At 52.0% G+C, this 19,315-nt stretch overlaps 1 protein-coding gene across 1 annotated transcript in view; it reads right to left on the bottom strand.

Moving 5' to 3' along the window:
* Window positions 1-19,080, bottom strand: part of LOC140719309 (butyrophilin subfamily 3 member A3-like) — a 52,789-nt gene extending 33,709 nt beyond the window's left edge. Inside the window, exons 1-5 of the mRNA XM_073033852.1 lie at window positions 18,821-19,080; window positions 16,483-16,563; window positions 12,718-13,080; window positions 4,795-5,079; window positions 474-593 (exon numbers count right to left, since the gene is read on the bottom strand). Coding sequence (XP_072889953.1) covers window positions 474-593; window positions 4,795-5,079; window positions 12,718-13,080; window positions 16,483-16,537 — 823 coding nt within the window. The 5' untranslated portion in view covers window positions 16,538-16,563; window positions 18,821-19,080. The remainder of the gene's footprint in view (window positions 1-473; window positions 594-4,794; window positions 5,080-12,717; window positions 13,081-16,482; window positions 16,564-18,820) is intronic.
* Window positions 19,081-19,315: the final 235 nt, after the last annotated feature.

The raw sequence follows: 19,315 nt of genomic DNA, 5'->3' as shown, positions 1-19,315 counted from the left end.
CGTGCGACTCAAACGGCCTCTGACAAGCAAGTCCAGCTCCTGGCCTTCACGTGTGGCTTAGGCACCAAGACCGCCTGGACTGTTTCAACTGACAGAAGGGACAAAGGTGGGTTACTGGCACCTTAAAACCAGTCGCTTCGGGCAGATGTTTGGCAGCTCATCTCGGAAAAGGAAAGTTCTGATTTCAAACTCTGCTGCCTTGTGGCTACGTCCACTCGTGGGGAAAGCTGGAGTCCCTAAGGCAGAGTTCAACGCTGACTGGCAACTCTTGAGACACTACTGCTACCAAGCTTTATCGTTTTCTGCTGTACCTTTTGAATCAGAGGGGGAGCCTGCGACACAGGTAACAGCTTGTTTTACACAGTACTGCCCCACTTTACGTATCCGATGCAGACAGCAAGCACGCAACATGCAAGTCTGACCCCAACCCTCAGAGAGGCCCGGCCATTACCCGTTTGCTGAGTCACACTCACCGTCAATGCGCTGCCTCATCTTGCGATACAAGAGATAGACCAAACCAAGACCTGCAAGAACGAACAGCACCAGGACCCAGAACACAATCTGCCATGCCGAGGTTTGAGGGAAGAAGCTATCTGCAGGGAGTAAACGACAGTGTCAAGAACTCTCACTCCCCTCCCTCCTCACTCAGCTTTACTCAACCACATTTTCTCAGAACCAGAATCGGCATACGTCATCAAATAGGTTTTGAGTAGCAGTACATTGTGATACCAAATAATATAAATAAGTATATATGAAAATAAATACGTAGTGGAAATAGGGAGGGAGATAATCGTGAGGCAGTGTTCATGGGTTCAACATCCATTTAGGAATCGGATGGCAGAGGGGAAGAAGCTGTTCCTGAATCGCTGAGTGTGTGCCTTCAGGCTTCTGTACCTCCCACCTGATGGAACCTGTGAGAAGGGGTCAGGACCTGGGTGAGGATCCTTAATGGCTTGGCAACTTTTTCTGACCTTGTTCAATGGCCCCCCCATACCAGGCGGTGATACAGCCAGTTAGAGTGCTCTCCATAGTACATCTATTAAAATTTGCAAGCGTCTTTGGTGACATCCTCAAACTCCTAACGAATTATAGATGCTGTTCTGCCTTCTTTGTAACTGCATCAATATGTTGGGCCCAGGATAAATCATCAGAGATGTTGACAGTCGGGAGCCTGAAACTGTTCACCCTTTCCTCTGCTGACCCCTCGATGAGGACTGGTGTGTCTACCCTCGACGTACCCTTCCTGAAGTCCACAATCAATTCCTCGGTCTTAATGACATTGAGTTCAAGGTTGTTGCTATGACACCCGACAACCAGCTGAACTATCTTGCTCCTGAAAGCCTCCTCCCTCTGCTGCCCGAGCACAGTTCACTCCTCCTCATTGGTTCACTCTTCACCTCATAACTCAACGTGCCTCCAACCCAACTCAATCTCCCATCCATCCAGCCTCCCTGAACCCACTGCTCTCACCAAAGGCTCTCCCCGGGTAAGGTTTCACTGGTCTTTCTGCAGAGGCAGTGTTTGGGTTGTGGTTAGAGATGACGGGTGCTTTGGCATGTGCGCCGTCCAATGAAGGGAGCGGGTTTTTCGTGTTGTGTGCCTGACACCAGGGTGAGCCGAGTCTTTTGTTTGGCGGGAGATGAAGGGAGAAGATGCCGGAGAAGTCACAGCACTTGACCCGGAGCGGGACCATGATTTGATGAAGCTCGGGAGATTGAAGGAGGATCGGTGAAGGGGAAACTGTGAGTTCCAACTTGTGCACATTAGACTGTTTCATAAAATGGGCCTTTTTTGCTTTTTCTTTACTAACCCTTTAGTCAAATGAAGAATTAGTAACCTAAGTTTTTTAACTGTTATGAAGTGTCCTGTCTGTTATTTTGTGGTACTTATTTGTAACAGGGGAACGAATCACGCAACATCCACACAAACAGGGGGCTTTGGGGTTTGGCACCTCAATCTCGCGTGTTTGGCAGGGCCGGAGATTATCTTTCCTAGACCTACGGCACCAGGGTGTTTCACCTGCTCTTCACACCCCCCCACACCCCACCCTGCTCACTGCAACACCACCAATGTCCAGGAATGGAAAGGTCAGCAGAAGGTGGTAGAAACAACCCATTCCAACACAAAGAAAGCCCTCCCCACCACTGGGCACATCGACAGGGAGCGCCGCCACAAGAAAGCAGCATCCATCGTCGAGGACCCCACCCTCCAGGCCTTGCTCTCTCCTCTCATCAGGCGTGAAGTACAGGAACCTTCGGTTTCAAAGTTCAAAGTAAATTTATTATTAAAGTCATCACATATTTTCATTTCTTTTTCTTGCTGGCATTCACAGTAAAACAAACACAGACAAAGACTGACAAACAACCCAAGTGCAAAAGAAGACAAGTAATTTACTACTGAGAACACGAGCTGCAGAGGCCATGGCCTGTAGGTTGTGAAACACACAAAATGCTGGAGGAACTCAGCAGACCAGGCAGCTTCCATGGAACGTTCCAAAACCCTTCGGCAGGACTGGAGAAAAAGTGCTGAGGAGTAGATTTAAAAGGTGGAGAGAGGGGAGAGAGACACACTTGGTGATAGGTGAAAGCTGGAGGGGGAGGGATGAAGTAAAGAGCTGGGAAGTTGATTGGTGAAAGAGATACAGGGCTGGAGAAGGGGGAGTCGGATAGAAGAGGACAGAAGGCCCTGGAAGAAAGAAAAGGGGGAGGAGCACCAGAGGGAAGTCATGGGCGAGCAAGGAGATAAGGAGAGAGAGGGAAAAGGGGAAGGGGAATGGTGAAGAGATGGATGGGGAAGTTCAAGACATTGATGTTCATGCCATCAGGTTGGAGGCTACCCAGACAGAATATAAGGTGTTGTTCCTCCAACCTGTGTGACCTCATCACGACAGTGGAGACTATGGATAGACATATCTGAATGGGAAGTGGAATTAAAATGGGAGGCCACTTGGAGATCCCGCTTTTTCTGGATGGAGAACAGCTGCTTGGCAAAGCGGCCTCCCAATCTACGTCAGGACTCACCGAAATACAGAAGCCCACTCCAGGAGCACTAGACACAGTACATGACCCCGACAGACTCGCAGGTGAAGTGTCGGCTCACCCGGAAGGCCTGCTTGGGCCCCTGAATGGAGGTGAGGCACTTGTTCTGTTGGCAAGGATAAGTGAGAGATCAGTGGGGTGGGACAAATGGACAAGGGAGCGATCCCTGCGGAAAGCAGAAAGTGGGGGGGGGGGGGCAGGGAAAGATGTGCTCGGTGGTGGGATCCCGTTGGAGGTGGAGAATTATGTGCTGGACGTGGAGGCTGGTGGTGTGGGTAGGTGTGGACAAGAGGAACCCTATCACTGGTAGCGTGGCAAGAGGATGGGGTGAGAGCAGACCTGTGTGAACTGGAAGAGATGCGGTTGAGGACGGCGTCGATGATGGAGGAAGGGAAGCACCTTTCTTTGAAAAAGGGAGGACATTTCCTTCATTCTGTTATGAAAAAGCCTCACACTAAGAGCAATGTAGCGGAGACAGAGGGACTGAGAGAAAGGGATGGAGTTTTTACAAGTAACAGGGTGGGATGAGGTACAGTCCAGGATGTGAAATCCGTTCAGAGTTGAACTGAGTGAAGTTGTCCACACCAGTTCAGGAGCCTGACGGTTGAAGGTTCAGGTCCTTGACCAACAGGAACAGTTATTACCCTACAACCATCAGGCTCTTGAACCGACGTGGATAACTTCACTCACCTCAACACTGAGCCCATTCCACAACCTACGGACTCATTTTCAAGGACGCTTTTCAAATCACGTTTTCAGTGGTTTTTTTTACTTCTATTATTTTGGGTTCATTAAGGCTGTTAAGGAACCTGGGCAACTACACTAGCCACAGGGCTGCCATGAGTCGACGACAACTTGGCGGCACTCAACAACAAAGGTTGTCATAGCCAGGGGTAGGAAAGTGGAGAAGCTCCCGCTACCTATCAAACGCTCCCAATGGCAAAAGCTTCTCAAAGAACCTCTGACAACCAAGTCCAGCTCCTGGCCTTCACGTGTGGAGTAGCTACTAAGCCCAGCAGAAACATTTCTACTGACAGGAGAAAGGGCAAAGGTGCCTCAAAACCAGCTGCTGCAGGCAGATGGGGCTCGTCAGCTCAACGAGGAGAAGGAAAACTCTGATCTCAATCCTCCGCTGCCTCGCGGCTAGACTCACTCACGGGGAAGGCGCAGGAGGACAAATCTGGAACTGGCGACCGACCGGCAACTCCTGCGTGTGACACCGCTGGTTATCGGTCTCTGCCTTTCCTTTGGACTCATCAGCTGCGTGGGCAACAGATGCTCTCCACAATGCACTGCCCTGGTTTGTGTACTGGCTTGCGTATCATGTGGACAGAAAGGACCACGACACCGTGGTCGTTCATGACCAATGGAAGGCCTCTGTTCTATTGTCATTTTCAATCTGCACAGTGTCTTCCCTTGCACATTACCATGTGTCAGTCTTTGTTTCTGTTAAGTTCATCCAAATAGATTTTAAAATGTTATTGTCTTTATTTATTTTCCTGTAAATGCCTGCAAGAAAATGAATCTCAAGGTAGTATCTGCTACTGCGTATGTACTTTGATAATAAATTCTACTTCGAACTTCACAGCATTTCTGCTAAGTTGCCCACATCTCCACGCACCCAGTGTCTGTGCCCTCACCAGAGTCTTTGTTCAAGAGGAGTTAGCGGACAGACCTCACGTCACTTTGCAGCTTCTGTGACCGCGTCATTCAACTCTTCCCCCATCCTCTGTGTGCTTTGTTAGAAGTGACAAACCTGAGATCAGTATGCTGGCCTGCGCAAACTCATTCAGAGCCTTGTTGACAACCTGGCAGGAGTACGTGTTCCTGTTGCCCCGGGAGACCTCGATGGTGCTCTCAATGCTGTACAAGCCCTGGGGATCCGCCTGCAATGTGGTTTTCGGCGTCACCATCACATTGGCACCATTCCCGTCTTTCCACTGGATTTGCGGCTCTGGGAACCACCCCTTCGAGGAGCAACCGACGCGGATGCCATTTCCGGTGTAGCCCTGCATCTCAATCTGAGGATGAATCCCAGTGGCTGTAAAAAAAAAGCAATGTTATACGTGGGAGGAGACAATGCTGCACCCTTCACTCAGAGCAGGATTGCTCTGCACTTTCAAACAGAGCACAGTAAAGGCCCTTCGGCCCACAATGTTGTACTAACCTTTTAACCTACACCAAGATAAATCTAACCATTCCCTCCCACAAAACCCTCCATTTTTCTATCATCCATCTAAGAGGGTCTCAAATGTTCCTAATGTATCTGCCTCTACCAATGCCCTTGGCAGGGCATTCCACACATCTCTCACTCTGAGTAAAAACCCTAATGTTTCCTTAAAATTATGCCCCAATCACACTAGCCATTGCTGCCCTGGGAAAAGTCTCTGGCTGCCGACTCTATCTGTGCCTCTCATCATCTTGTACATCTCTATCAAGCCACCTCTCATCTTCCTTCGCTCCAAAGAAAACAGCCCTATCTCACTCAATCTATCATCATAAGACATGCTCACAATCCCAGCCAGCATCCTGGTAAATCTCCTCTGCACCCTCTCTAATCCAGGCAGCATCCTGGTAAATCTCCTCTGCACCCTCTCTAATCCAGGCAGCACCCTGGTGAATCTCCTCTGCACCCTCTCTAATCCAGGCAGCATCCTGGTGAATCGCCTCTGCACCCTCTCTAATCCAGACAGCATCCTGGTGAATCTCCTCTGCACCCTCTCTAATCCAGGCAGCATCCTGGGAAATCTCCTCTGCACCCTCTCTAATCCAGGCAGCATCCTGGTAAATCTCCTCTGCACCCTCTCTAATCCAGGCAGCATCCTGGTCAATCTCCTCTGCACCCTCTCTAATCCAGGCAGCATCCTGGTAAATCTCCTCTCCACCCTCTCTAATCCAGGCAGCATCCTGGTGAATCTCCTCTGCACCCTCTCTAATCCAAGCAGCATCCTGGTGAATCTCCTCTGCACCCTCTCTAATCCAGGCAGCACCCTGGTGAATCTCCTCTGCACCCTCTCTAATCCAGGCAGCACCCTGGTAAATCTCCTCTGCACCCTCTCTAATCCAGGCAGCATCCTGGTGAATCTCCTCTGCACCCTCTCTAATCCAGACAGCGTCCTGGTAAATCTCCTCTGCACCCTCTCTAATCCAGGCAGCATCCTGGTCAATCTCCTCTGCACCTTCTCTAATCCAGACAGCATCCTGGTGAATCTCCTCTGTACCCTCTCTAATCCAGGCAGCATCCTGGGAAATCTCCTCTGCACCCTCTCTAATCCAGGCAGCATCCTGGTGAATCTCCTCTGCACCCTCTCTAATCCAAGCAGCATCCTGGTGAATCTCCTCTGCACCCTCTCTAATCCAGGCAGCATCCTGGTGAATCTCCTCTGCACCCTCTCTAATCCAGGCAGCACCCTGGTAAATCTCCTCTGCACCCTCTCTAATCCAGGCAGCATCCTGGTGAATCTCCTCTGTACCCTCTCTAATCCAGGCAGCGTCCTGGTGAATCTCCTCTGCACCCTCTCTAAGGCTAACAATGAGGTGACCGGAACCGGACACGTGCAGCTTCAATCTACATTGAGCAGGCTTCCCTGGAGGCATTGGGCGGGATCGAGGTTTAGGGTAATGCAGTAACACGGGGTCTTTAACACAGCAGGTGATGTTGTTTTCAGCTCTGGTTGCATTAGAGAGGACAGCGTGTTCAACTTGATAGACATACACAAGATGATAAAAGACTTGGGCCCCTTTAACGTTGTCATTGCTGGGGGAGGTGACAAGCTCCCACTACCTAGTAAACACTCCCAATGCTGTGCATCTCCGACAATCAAGTTCAGCTCCTGGCCTTCACATACAGCTTACCTACTGACCTACCCGGTGGAACCGTTTCTACCGGCGGGAGAAGGGGAAAAGGCGGGTTACTGTCTCCTTAAAACCAGTCGTTTCGGACAGATGGGGCTCGTCAGCCACAGTTGGTAGCTCATCTGGAAGGTAATCTCTGATCTCAAACCTTCACTGCCTTGTGGCCATACCCAATCACTGGGGAGGTCAATTTTGAAGACAGAATGGTTTAGAGAACTCGGCCTTTTCTCCTTGGAGTGATGGAGGATGAGAGGTGACCTGGCAGAGGTGTACAAGATGAGGAGATGCATTGATCGTGTGGATAGCCAGAGGCTTTTTCCCAGGGCTGAAATGGCTCACACGAGGGGACGTAGTTTTAAGGTGCTTGGAAGGTGAGTTTTTCCACACACAGAGTGGTGGGTGTGTGGAATCCTCTGCCAGTGACAGTGCTAGAGGCGGATACAATAGGGTCTTTTAAGGAACTCCTAGATAGGTGCGTGGAGCTCAGAGAAATATAGGGCTACGCGGCAGGGAAATTCTAGCAATTTCTAGAGTGGGTTACGTGGTTGCACAGCATTGTGGGCTGAAGGGCCTGTAAGGTGCTGTAGATGGAATCCTGCTGGTGGAAGTTACGGAGAATTATGTGGAGGGGTGGAAGGTGAGACAAGAGGAACCCCATCCCTGGGGGGGGGGTGGCGGAAGGATGGAGTGAGGGCAGACATGCGCGAAATGGGTGAGATGCAGGTGAGGGCAGCACTGAGGAAGGAGATTTTGATGGAAGAGGACAACTCATTAGTTCTGGCATGGAAAACCTCACCCTGAGAGCAGATGCGGCAAAGACGGAGGAACCGAGAAAAGCAGGTGGCATTTTTAAAAGTAACAGGGTGGGAAGAAGTACAGTCCAGGTACTTGTGAGAATCAGTGAGTTTGTAAAAGGTATCAGTAGCTAAGCTGTCTCTGGAGATAGAGACAGAGATCAAGGAAGGTGTCAGAAATGGACCAGGGAAGTTTGAGGGCAGAGTAGAAGTCAGAGGCAAAGTGGATGAAGCCGATGAGCTCTGCATGGGTGCAGGAAGCAGCACCAACGCAGTCGTCGTAGCGTGGGGAAAGTGGTGGGGTGACACCCGTGTGGGCTTGGAATGCAGACTGCTCCACGTAGCCGACAAACAGGCAGGAATTGCCGGGACCCATGCGAGTGCCCATGGCTACAGCTTTGGTTTGGAGGAAGTGAGAGGAGCCGAAGGGGAAATTATAGAGGGCAAGGGCAAGTTCCACTGGATGGAGGAGTGGTGGTGGAGGGGAACAGATTCAGTCTGTTATAGAGAGAGAAGCAAAGAGCTTTAAGGCCATGGGGGGATGGAGGTGTTTGGGGACCGAATGTCCATGGTGAAAATGAGACGATCAGAGCCAGGGAACTTGAAGTTATTGAAAAGATTCAGAACGTGTGAAGTGTGGGCGTAGGTAAGAAGGGACTGAACCGGGGAGATAAAACCGATTCAAGGTGTGCAGATACAAGTTCAGTGGAACAAGCAGAGACAATGGGTCTACCTGGCAGGCAGGTTAGTGGATCTTGGGTAGGAGGGAGAAACAGGAGGTGTGGGGTGAGGGAATTATGAGGTTTGTGGCAGTGAATGGGAAAACCCCAGAGTTAATAATGTCAGTAATGGTGCAGATGACAATTGCCTGGTGGTCCTTAAAGGGGCCTCTATTCAACGCCTCTACTTTCTGAGGAGGCTGAAGGGAACATCTAAACTCATGTCATTCTACACACTGCAGAGCATCCTAACAAACTGCGTCACTGCACGGTATGGAAACTGCACTGTGGCAGACAGAGAGGCTCAAGCATGGGTAGTCAAAACTTCACCAGCGCCAGCCGACCCACCACCACGAGAATATCTACAGAAAGGTGTTAGTAATATCATGAAGGATCCCATGCACTCTGCTCATGAACCGTTTGTCCCTCTCCCATCAGGGAAGAGGTTACGTAGCACTCACACCAGGACCACGCTCCACTCCATACGTACCACAATGAGTGGCCATCATTTTGAAACGATTCTGGAAAGATTCAAGATCCAGGACTGTTTAATGTCATTCCCAGTACACAATAAAGGAGAAGGAAATGATCTGAGGCAGCACAAAAACACACACGGACATGAAAATAATAAAAACCACACAATACATATAAGCCAGACTCTCAGCCAGTGTACCACGGTTCCCACTCGACTGCCCTGATCCGCAGACTTTAGTGTTGGGGTAGCAGCCAGGTGGCGTCCAAACTCTCCATACAACCCGTCCTTTACATCGGCAGCACAGCAGCTTCAAACTCCTGGGAGTGCACATCTCTCATGGTCCCAGAACACATCCTACACAATCAAGGAAGTTCACCAACGCCTCTACTTTCTTTTAAACAAGTTTGCCTGGGGGATAGGAACTGGAGTGAGGGGGCTGTATTAAGGTGTAACAGGTGGCCAAAGTCAAAAGGGTGATGACTACAGGACTGGGGGCGTTCTACTTCAACTCAAGCATGAGAAGGAATATGGTAGGTGATCTTGAGGCACAGTTAGAGATTGGTAGGTATGACCTTGTGGGCATCAGCGACATGGCTGAAAGTAAATCGCAGTTGGGACCTTAACACAAGATGTACGAGCAGAATTAGGCCAATTGGCCCAACGAATCTGCACTGCCATTTCACCATGGCAGAACCATTTTTCCTCTCGGTCCCAATCTCCTGCTTTCCCCTCGATTCCCTTCATGCCCTGACCAATCAAAAGGACAGGCAGGTTGCAGAGGGGGTGGCGTGGCTCCGTTGGTAAAAAAAGAAATCAAAGCTTGAGAATGAGGTGACATCAGATCAAAAGATGTAGATTTGTGGGTAGAGTTTGAGGAACTGCAAGGATTAAAAAATGCTGATGGGAGTTATATGCGTAGCTGCAAACATAAGCCAGTTACGAGCTATAAATTACAACAGGAGATAGAGAAGGGCAAAGCTGCGATAATCAATATGCAGGTAGATTGGGAAAATCCGGTTGGTGTTGGATCCCCAGTGAGGGAGTTTGTGGAATGCCTGTGAGATGGCTTTTCAGTGCAGCTCGCGATTGAGCCCAATCACAAACAAGACAGGAGAAGATCTGCAGACGCTGGAAATCCAGGCAACGCACACAAAATGCTGGAGGAACTCAGCAGGCCAGGCAGCGTCTATGGTAAAGTTGAGCCCATTGAGAGAACAGCAATTCTGGACTGGGTGTTGTGTGATGACCCAGATTTGAATAGGAACCTCATGATTAAGAAACCCTAAGGAGGCAGTGATCGAATTCACCCTGAAATTTGAGCAGAAGCTAAGGTCAGATGTATTACCGTGGAGTAAAAGGAATAACAAAGGCACGAGAGGAGCTGCCAGTTGATTGGAAGGGGACACTATCAGATGACAGCAGAATAGCACTGTTGGAAATTTCTGGGGCAACTCGGAAGGCACAAGATAGACGCATCCCACAGATTAACAAGTATTCTAAAAGGAGGATGTGAAACCGCGATTGACAAGGGAAGTCAAAGACAGCATACAAGCAAAAGAGAGGGCAAATAATATAAGACAAATTAATAGGAAGTTAAAGGATTGGGAGGCTTCTAAAAAGCAGCAGGTAATGAAAATATCCATAGAATAAAGATGAAATATGAAGGGAAGCTATCCATTAATGTAAATGAGGATGTTTTTGAACCATATAAAGAGTAAAAAAGAGATGAGAGTGTATATCAGACCGCTGGAAAATGACGCAGAAGAGGAAGTAATGGGGGGACAAAACAATGTCGGACAAACTAATTTGCGCCAGTCCTCACTGTAGCAGAGTGTCAGAAATGTGACTGTCAGGAGATAAAAGTGGGTGTTGTTGCTATCACAAAGGAGAAGGTGCTTAGAAAGCTGAAAGGTCTGAAGGTAGAAGGACCTGGGACAAGATGGACTACACCCCAGGGTTCTGAAAGAGTAGCTGAAAAGACGGTGGGGGAGTTAGCAATGAGCTTTCAAGTATCACTGGGTTCTGGAATTGTTCCTGAGGACGGGAAAATTGCAAATGTCACTCCACTCTTTATGAAGAGAGAGGCAGAAGAAAGGAAATTATAGGTCGGTTAGTCTGATCTCTGGCTGGGAAGATGCTGGAGTCGATTGCTAAGGATGAGGTCTCAGGGAGGCACGTGATAAAACAGGCCATAGTCAGCATGGTCTCCTCAAGGGGAATCTTGCCTGACAAATCAGTTTAAGCTCTGAGGCAGACAGTGAGTGGATGTTGCTTATTTGGCCTGTCAGAAGCCGCACATGAGGCTGCCTAAACAAAACAGTATTACAGGAAAGATCGGCGCATGGAAGAGAAGTGAGTGACTGGCGGGGGGCAGAGTGGGAATGAAGGCGGCTTTTTCTGGTCGGCTGCTGGTGACCAGTGGTGCTCCACAGGGGTGGGCGCTGTACGAAAATTATTTTGATGAAGGAATTGATGGCTTTGGGGTGAAGTTTGTGGACAATATGAAGACAGGTGGATGGGCCGGTAGTGTTGAGGAAGCAGGGTGTCTGCAAAGGCACTTGGACAGATTGAGGGAATGGGTAAAGTAGTGGCAGATCAGTGGCGCAGGGAAGTGTACGGCCATGACCTTTGGCTGAAAGAATAAGGGCACAGATGGGGAGAAAATTCAAAAACCAGAGGTGCAAAGGGACTGAGGAGTCCTCATGTAGAATTCCCTAAAGGCTAACTTACAGACTGAGTCAGTGGTTAAGGGACACAAATGCAACATTACCTTTCACTTCCAGAGGATCAGAATATGAAAGCAAGGATGTAATGCTGAGGCTTTATAAGGCACCGGTGAGGCCTGCACTTGGAGGATTATGAGCAGTTTTGGGCCCCTTATCAAAGATGAGCTGGCACTGGAGAGAGTCCTGAGGAGGTTCACGAGAATGATCCCAGGAATGAAAGGGTTAACATGTGACGAGCGTTTGATTGTCTCTGGGCCTGTACTCGCTGGAGTTTAGAAGAATGACGAGGTTCTCATCGAAACCTATTGAATACTGAAAGGCCCAGATAGAGTGGCTGTGGAGAGGATGCTTCCTATAGGGGAGTCTCGGACCAGAGGACACAGCCTCAGATTTGAGAGACGTCCATTTAGAACAAAGATGAGGGAAAATTCCTTTTAGCCAGAGGGTGGTGAATCTGTGGAACTCATTGACACAAACGGTTGTGGAGGCAAAGTCATTGGGTATACTTAAGGCCGAGATTAATGGTTTCTGGGTTGCAGGGAGAGGGCAGGCAAACGGGGTTGAGGGGGGTGATGATGGAATGTCAGAACAGGCTCGATGGGCCAAGTAATCTAACTCTGCTCCTATGTCTTATCGTCTACTTTCTGAGGAGGCTGAAGAGAGCTGGACTACTCACGTCTCTCTGTAGCTGCGCAGTAGAGAGCATCCTGACGAGCTGCGTCACTGTTTGGTATGGAAACTGCACAGGGAGGCTCTACAACAGGCTGTCAAAACTGCCCAACGCCTCACCAGAACCAGACTACCCACCATCAAGGACATTTATACCTAGAAAGGCCAGTATCACCACGAAGGAGCCCACCCAGCCTGCTCATGGACTGTTTGTCCCACTCCCATGAAATTAAGTATTTCTATTTATTGTGTGAGTTTTATCGCATTCTTTGCCTTATTGTGTTTTTGTTTGTGCTGCATCGGATGAGCAGTGACAATTATTTCGTCCTCCTTTACACTTGTGTACTGGAAATGACATTGAAAAATCCTTCTCAACCCACGTCTGTTACACAGCCACAAGTGCAGGGACAGCTGCTGGAGAGACAAGGCCTGAACACCCACCTGCTACGCTCAAGCTCATCTTGATCTCATTCTGGCTAACCTTGGTCGCCACAAAACACTTGTACTGCCCCTGGTCAGACACCTGGACGTTCATCAGCTTGAGGGAAAGGTTGCCCCTGTCGATCAGGTCGTGGAACAGCTGGGTCCTGCCCTGGTAGGCCAAAGCCTGCACAGCTAATTCATCCATGCCCCCCTTGTACATGTGAACGGGTGATGTGTAGGACAGGTCCACATTGATCCAACGCAACTCCATGTCTGGCAGGAATTTGCCTGGCACGAGCTGGCAGTCCAGCACCGCGTCCCTCCCGACGATAGCCAGGATGGGCTTAGCTGGAGCCGTGACCACAAATTCATCTGCTGCACCTGGACAAACATGGAGGAGAGAGGAAAAGTCAGATAGACAGCTTGAGAAAACGCAACGTTGAATTCCAAAGCTCGGCAGGTCGGGATGAGTTGGAAGTGGGTGGGAGGGTGACCTTGGCCAGGAGGTGGCCTGTCCTGGGGTTGGGGACTGTCCGTGGGTTTGAGGGATTGGGAGGGTGTCCCTGGCCTGGAGGTGGCCTGTCCTGGGGTTGGGGACTGTCCGTGGGTTTGAGGGATTGGGAGGGTGTCCCTGGCCCAGAGGTGGCCTGTCCTGGGATTGGGGACTGTCCGTGGGTTTGCGGGATTGGGAGGGTGTCCCTGGCCCGGAGGTGGCCTGTTCTGGGATTGGGGGACTGTCCGTGGGTTTGAGGGATTGGGAGGGTGTCCCTGGCCCAGAGGTGGCCTGTCCTGGGATTGGGGACTGTCCGTGGGTTTGAGGGATTGGGAGGGTGTCCCTGGCCCGGAGGTGGCCTGTCCTGGGGTTGGGGACTGTCCGTGGGTTTGAGGGATTGGGAGGGTGTCCCTGGCCCAGAGGTGGCCTGTCTTGGGATTGGGGACTGTCCGTGGGTTTGAGGGATTGGGAGGGTGTCCCTGGCCCAGAGGTGGCCTGTCCTGGGATTGGGGACTGTCCGTGGGTTTGAGGGATTGGGAGGGTGTCCCTGGCCCAGAGGTGGCCTGTCTTGGGGTTGGGGACTGTCCGTGGGTTTGAGGGATTGGGAGGGTGTCCCTGGCCCAGAGCTGGCCTGTCCTGGGATTGGGGACTGTCCGTGGGTTTGAGGGATTGGGAGGGTGTCCCTGGCCCAGAGTTGGCCTGTCCTGGGATTGGGGACTGTCTGTGGGTTTGAGGGATTGGGAGGGTGTCCCTGGCCCAGAGCTGGCCTGTCCTGGGATTGGGGACTGTCCGTGGGTTTGCGGGATTGGGAGGGTGTCCCTGGCCCGGAGGTGGCCTGTCCTGGGATTGGGGACTGTCCGTGGGTTTGAGGGATTGGGAGGGTGTCCCTGGCCCAGAGCTGGCCTGTCCTGGGATTGGGGATTGTTTGTGGGTTTGAGGGATTGGGAGGGTGTCCCTGGCCCAGAGCTGGCCTGTCCTGGGATTGGGATGGTGTCCCTGGCCCGGAGGTGGCCTGTCCTGGGATTGGGGACTGTCCGTGGGTTTGCGGGATTGGGAGGGTGTCCCTGGCCCGGAGGTGGCCTGTCCTGGGATTGGGGACTGTCCGTGGGTTTGAGGGATTGGGAGGGTGTCCCTGGCCCAGAGCTGGCCTGTCCTGGGATTGGGGACTGTCCGTGGGTTTGAGGGATTGGGAGGGTGTCCCTGGCCCAGAGGTGGCCTGTCTTGGGGTTAGGGACTGTCCGTGGGTTTGAGGGATTGGGAGGGTGTCCCTGGCCCAGAGCTGGCCTGTCCTGGGATTGGGGACTGTCCGTGGGTTTGAGGGATTGGGAGGGTGTCCCTGGCCCAGAGCTGGCCTGTCCTGGGATTGGGGACTGTCTGTGGGTTTGAGGGATTGGGAGGGTGTCCCTGGCCCAGAGCTGGCCTGTCCTGGGATTGGGGACTGTCCGTGGGTTTGCGGGATTGGGATGGTGTCCCTGGCACGGAGGTGGCCTGTCCTGGGATTGGGGACTGTCCGTGGGTTTGAGGGATTGGGAGGGTGTCCCTGGCCCAGAGCTGGCCTGTCCTGGGATTGGGGACTGTCCGTGGGTTTGCGGGATTGGGATGGTGTCCCTGGCACGGAGGTGGCCTGTCCTGGGATTGGGGACTGTCCGTGGGTTTGAGGGATTGGGAGGGTGTCCCTGGCCCAGAGCTGGCCTGTCCTGGGATTGGGGACTGTCTGTGGGTTTGAGGGATTGGGAGGGTGTCCCTGGCCCAGAGCTGGCCTGTCCTGGGATTGGGGACTGTCCGTGGGTTTGCGGGATTGGGATGGTGTCCCTGGCCCGGAGGTGGCCTGTCCTGGGATTGGGGACTGTCCGTGGGTTTGCGGGATTGGGAGGGTGTCCCTGGCCCGGAGGTGGCCTGTCCTGGGATTGGGGACTGTCCGTGGGTTTGCGGGATTGGGAGGGTGTCCCTGGCCCGGAGGTGGCCTGTCCTGGGATTGGGGACTGTCCGTGGGTTTGCGGGATTGGGAGGGTGTCCCTGGCCCGGAGGTGGCCTGTCCTGGGATTGGGGACTGTCCGTGGGTTTGCGGGATTGGGAGGGTGTCCCTGGCCCGGAGGTGGCCTGTCCTGGGATTGGGGACTGTCCGTGGGTTTGCGGGATTGGGAGGGTGTCCCTGGCCCGGAGGTGGCCTGTCCTGGGATTGGGGACTGTCCGTGGGTTTGAGGGATTGGGATGGTGTCCCTGGCCCAGAGGTGGCCTGTCCTGGGATTGGGGACTGTCCGTGGGTTTGCGGGATTGGGAGGGTGTCCCTGGCACGGAGGTGGCCTGTCCTGGGATTGGGGGACTGTCCGTGGGTTTGAGGGATTGGGAGGGTGTCCCTGGCCCAGAGCTGGCCTGTCCTGGGATTGGGGGACTGTCCGTGGGTTTGAGGGATTGGGAGGGTGTCCCTGGCCCAGAGCTGGCCTGTCCTGGGATTGGGGGACTGTCCATGGGTTTGCGGGATTGGGAGGGTGTCCCTGGCCCAGAGGTGGCCTGTCCTGGGATTGGGGGACTGTCCGTGGGTTTGAGGGATTGGGAGGGTGTCCCTGGCCTGGAGGTGGCCTGTCCTGGGATTGGGGACTGTCTGTGGGTTTGCGGGATTGGGAGGGTGTCCCTGGCCCAGAGCTGGCCTGTCCTGGGATTGGGGGACTGTCCATGGGTTTGCGGGATTGGGAGGGTGTCCCTGGCCCAGAGGTGGCCTGTCCTGGGATTGGGGACTGTCTGTGGGTTTGCGGGATTGGGAGGGTGTCCCTGGCTCGGAGGTGGCCTGTCCTGGGATTGGGGACTGTCCGTGGGTTTGAGGGATTGGGAGGGTGTCCCTGGCCCGGAGGTGGCCTGTCCTGGGATTGGGGACTGTCTGTGGGTTTGAGGGATTGGGAGGGTGTCCGTGGCCCAGAGGTGGCCTGTCCTGGGGTTGGGGGACTGTCTGTGTGTGGGTGGGAGGATGTCCTTGGCCCAGAGGCTCATGTGGTTCAGCTGAACACGGTGGGGATGCTGTGTTGGGGCCGAAATGTGAGGTGACACCTGGGATACTCAGAACTGTGTTGGGTGTTAGCAAACATGACACATTTCACTGTAGGTTTCAATGTAGATGGACGAATGTGAATGTGAACAGGTCGAGTACAACTGAGAGGAGTATGAGGGAACAAGCAAGCCAACGGGGGTGGGGGGGGGGTAGTGGGATTGAGAGCAGAGGGAAGAAGGCCAACTGGGAAAGAAAGTGAGGAGGGAAAAGGGGGAACGGAGGGGGCGGAGGGAGGAGGGTTTCTCACCCGCTGGAGTAGAATTAATTGCGAGGAGCATCAGAAATAGTGGCCAGGCCTCCATCACTCACGGAACGTCTGAATGCCGTTCTGGGAAAGGAAAGTTAATACAATTATTGACACACTCATTGCAGACCGAACAGTAGGCCCTTGGACATGACTCCATGCTGACTTCACACAGTGAAATCCCCTTTCCCAGAATTGCTCCTCGATCCTTCCCATAGCCCATTAAGATCATAAGACATAGAAGAAGAACTAGGCCATTCAGCTCAATGATAATAAATCATGGCTGATCTATTACTCCTCTCAACCCTATTCTCCTGCCTTCTCAGGACAGTGTCCTGAGCCCCCTCCTTTACTCTCTGTATACCCATGAATGTGTCACCACCCACCGCTCCAATCTGCTAATTAAATTTGCTGACAACACTGCACTGATTGGCCTCATCTCAAACAATAACGAGGCAGCCTAGACAGAAGTCATCACCCTGACACAGAGGTCAGAAAACAACCTCTCCCTCAATGTCACAAAAACAAAGGAGCTGGCCGTGGGTTACAGGAGGGATGGAGACGGGCTAACCCCTATGGACATCAATGGATCTGGGGTTGAGAGGGTGAACAGCTTACAATACAGCATACAGATCACCGAGGATCACCGAGAAAGCACAACAGTGTCTCTTTCACCTCAGACGGTTGAAGAAGGTTGGTGTGGGCCCCCAAATTCTAAGAACTGTCTACAGGGGCACAATGGAGAGCATCCTGACTGGCTGCATCACTGCCTGGTATGGGAGCTGTACCTCCCTCAATCGCAGGACTCTGCAGAGAGTGGTGCGGACAGCCCAGCACATCTGTAGATGCGAACTTCCCACTATTCAAGACATTTACAGAAACAGGTACATACAAAGGGCCCAAAGGATCAATGGGGACTCGAGTCACCCCAACCACAAACCGTTCCAGCTGCTACCATCCGGGAAGCGGTACCACAGCATAAAAGCCAGGACCAGAATCAGGTTTATCATCACTGGCATGGGACATGAAATTTGTTAACTTAGCAACAGCTGTTCAATGCAATACATAATCTAGCAGAGAGCAAAAAAAATAAAATTTAAAAAATAATGATAAGCAAGTAAATCAATTACATACATTGAATAGGTTTTTCAAATGTGCAAAAACAGAATCACTGTATATTTTTTTAAAAAGTGAGGTAGTGTCCAAAGATTCAATGTCCATTCAGAAATCGGATGGCAGAGGGGAAGAAGCTGTTCCTGAATCGCTGAGTGTGCGCCTTCAGGCTTCTGTACCTCCTACCTGAAGGTAACAGTGAGAAAAGGACATGCCCTGTGTGCTGGAGGTCCTTAATAATGGACACTGCCTTTCTGAGACACAGCTCCCTGAAGATGTCCTGGGTACTTTGTAGGCTAGTGCCCAGGATGGAGCTGACTGATTTACAACCTTCTGGAGCTTCTTTCGGTCCTGTACAATAGCCCCTCCATACCAGACAGTGATGCAGCCTGTCAGAATGCTCTCCACGGTACAACTATACAAGTTTTTGAGTGTATTGGTTGACATCCCAAATGTCTTCAAACTCCTAATATTTAAGTATAGCCGCTGTCTTGCCGTCTTCGTAACTACATCGATATGTTAGGACCAGGTTAGATCCTCAGAGATCTTGACACCCAGGAACCTGACGCTGCTCACTCTCTCCACTTCTGATTCCTCTATGAGGGTTCGTATGGGTTCCTTCGTCACAGACACACGCACATTTGCAGACACACTCATACACACTGACACACACGCACATATACAGACATACACACACACAATGACACATACATACACACACAGAGACACACACAGACATATACACAGATATACAGACACATATACACGCACATACACACTCACACATATAATTATATAAATGTTTTATTTTTGTGTAACTGTATGTTGTCGCTATTTTAAACGTGCTGTATGTGCCGTGTGTGGCCGCTGGTTCTGTGCTTCTGCACCTTGGACCCGGAGACGCCGTCTCGTTCGGTTATTTCATGTGTAAACTTGAACTTCAAATTTCAGGTTAACCTTTAAGGAATTTCGGGGATCGGGACGAGGGAAAACTTCGAGGGACAGGTTGGGCTGGGTCTGAGAAGAACCAATCACCCCACCCCGAGGTTGTACCGAAGAGCCCGGACCAGCCGGGCCGGAGTCTGGATCTGAGCTGGATTCGCGCTGCCCGAATCCCGGACCGGTCCCGGTCCCGGTCCCGGTCCCAAGTCCGGGGCGGGATAGAGAGGAGTGGCCTTTCGCCGGCCGCTCTGTCCGGGCCGCAAACAGAAACCCGTCGGAGACTCACCGAATGACAGTCGAAGGCCTCACAAATCTACAGGCTGCCGCCGTTTACTTTCACTTTGCGGCGCACATTCGGAGCCGATATCCAGCTGAACCGGACCTCTGGTGTCGGTCTGGTCGGCTCCGCAGGGCTCGGCTAATCCCGGGTAGTTCGATCTGGGTCTTCTCCGTCACCAGTACCTGTTCAACAGCGCGAATGTAACCGGTTACCCCCTCCTTCAACGGTGCCGCACCCGCGCCGCGACGCCATAACTCGATCAGGAAGGGAGCCGAACCCAAATCTGGCCACTCCCTCCGGAACAAGAACTGTACAGAAAGCAGAGACGGGTAGAGTTGAAAAGTAAGCCAAACCTCCGCCCGCAAATAATCCTTCCTACCTACACAATGTCCATGCCCCCCCCCCCCCCCGGCTTTCTCATATTGATGTGTCTATCAAAATGTCTCTTAAAAGCCTCCGCAACTGGCGTGTTTCCGTCTACAACGCATTCCAAGCACCCAC

Source organism: Hemitrygon akajei, chromosome 2, assembly GCF_048418815.1.
Source record: "Hemitrygon akajei chromosome 2, sHemAka1.3, whole genome shotgun sequence".
Lineage (NCBI taxonomy): Eukaryota > Metazoa > Chordata > Chondrichthyes > Myliobatiformes > Dasyatidae > Hemitrygon > Hemitrygon akajei.
The sequence above is the reverse complement of the archived record's forward strand: the minus strand, read 5'-3'. Positions and strand labels throughout refer to the sequence as shown.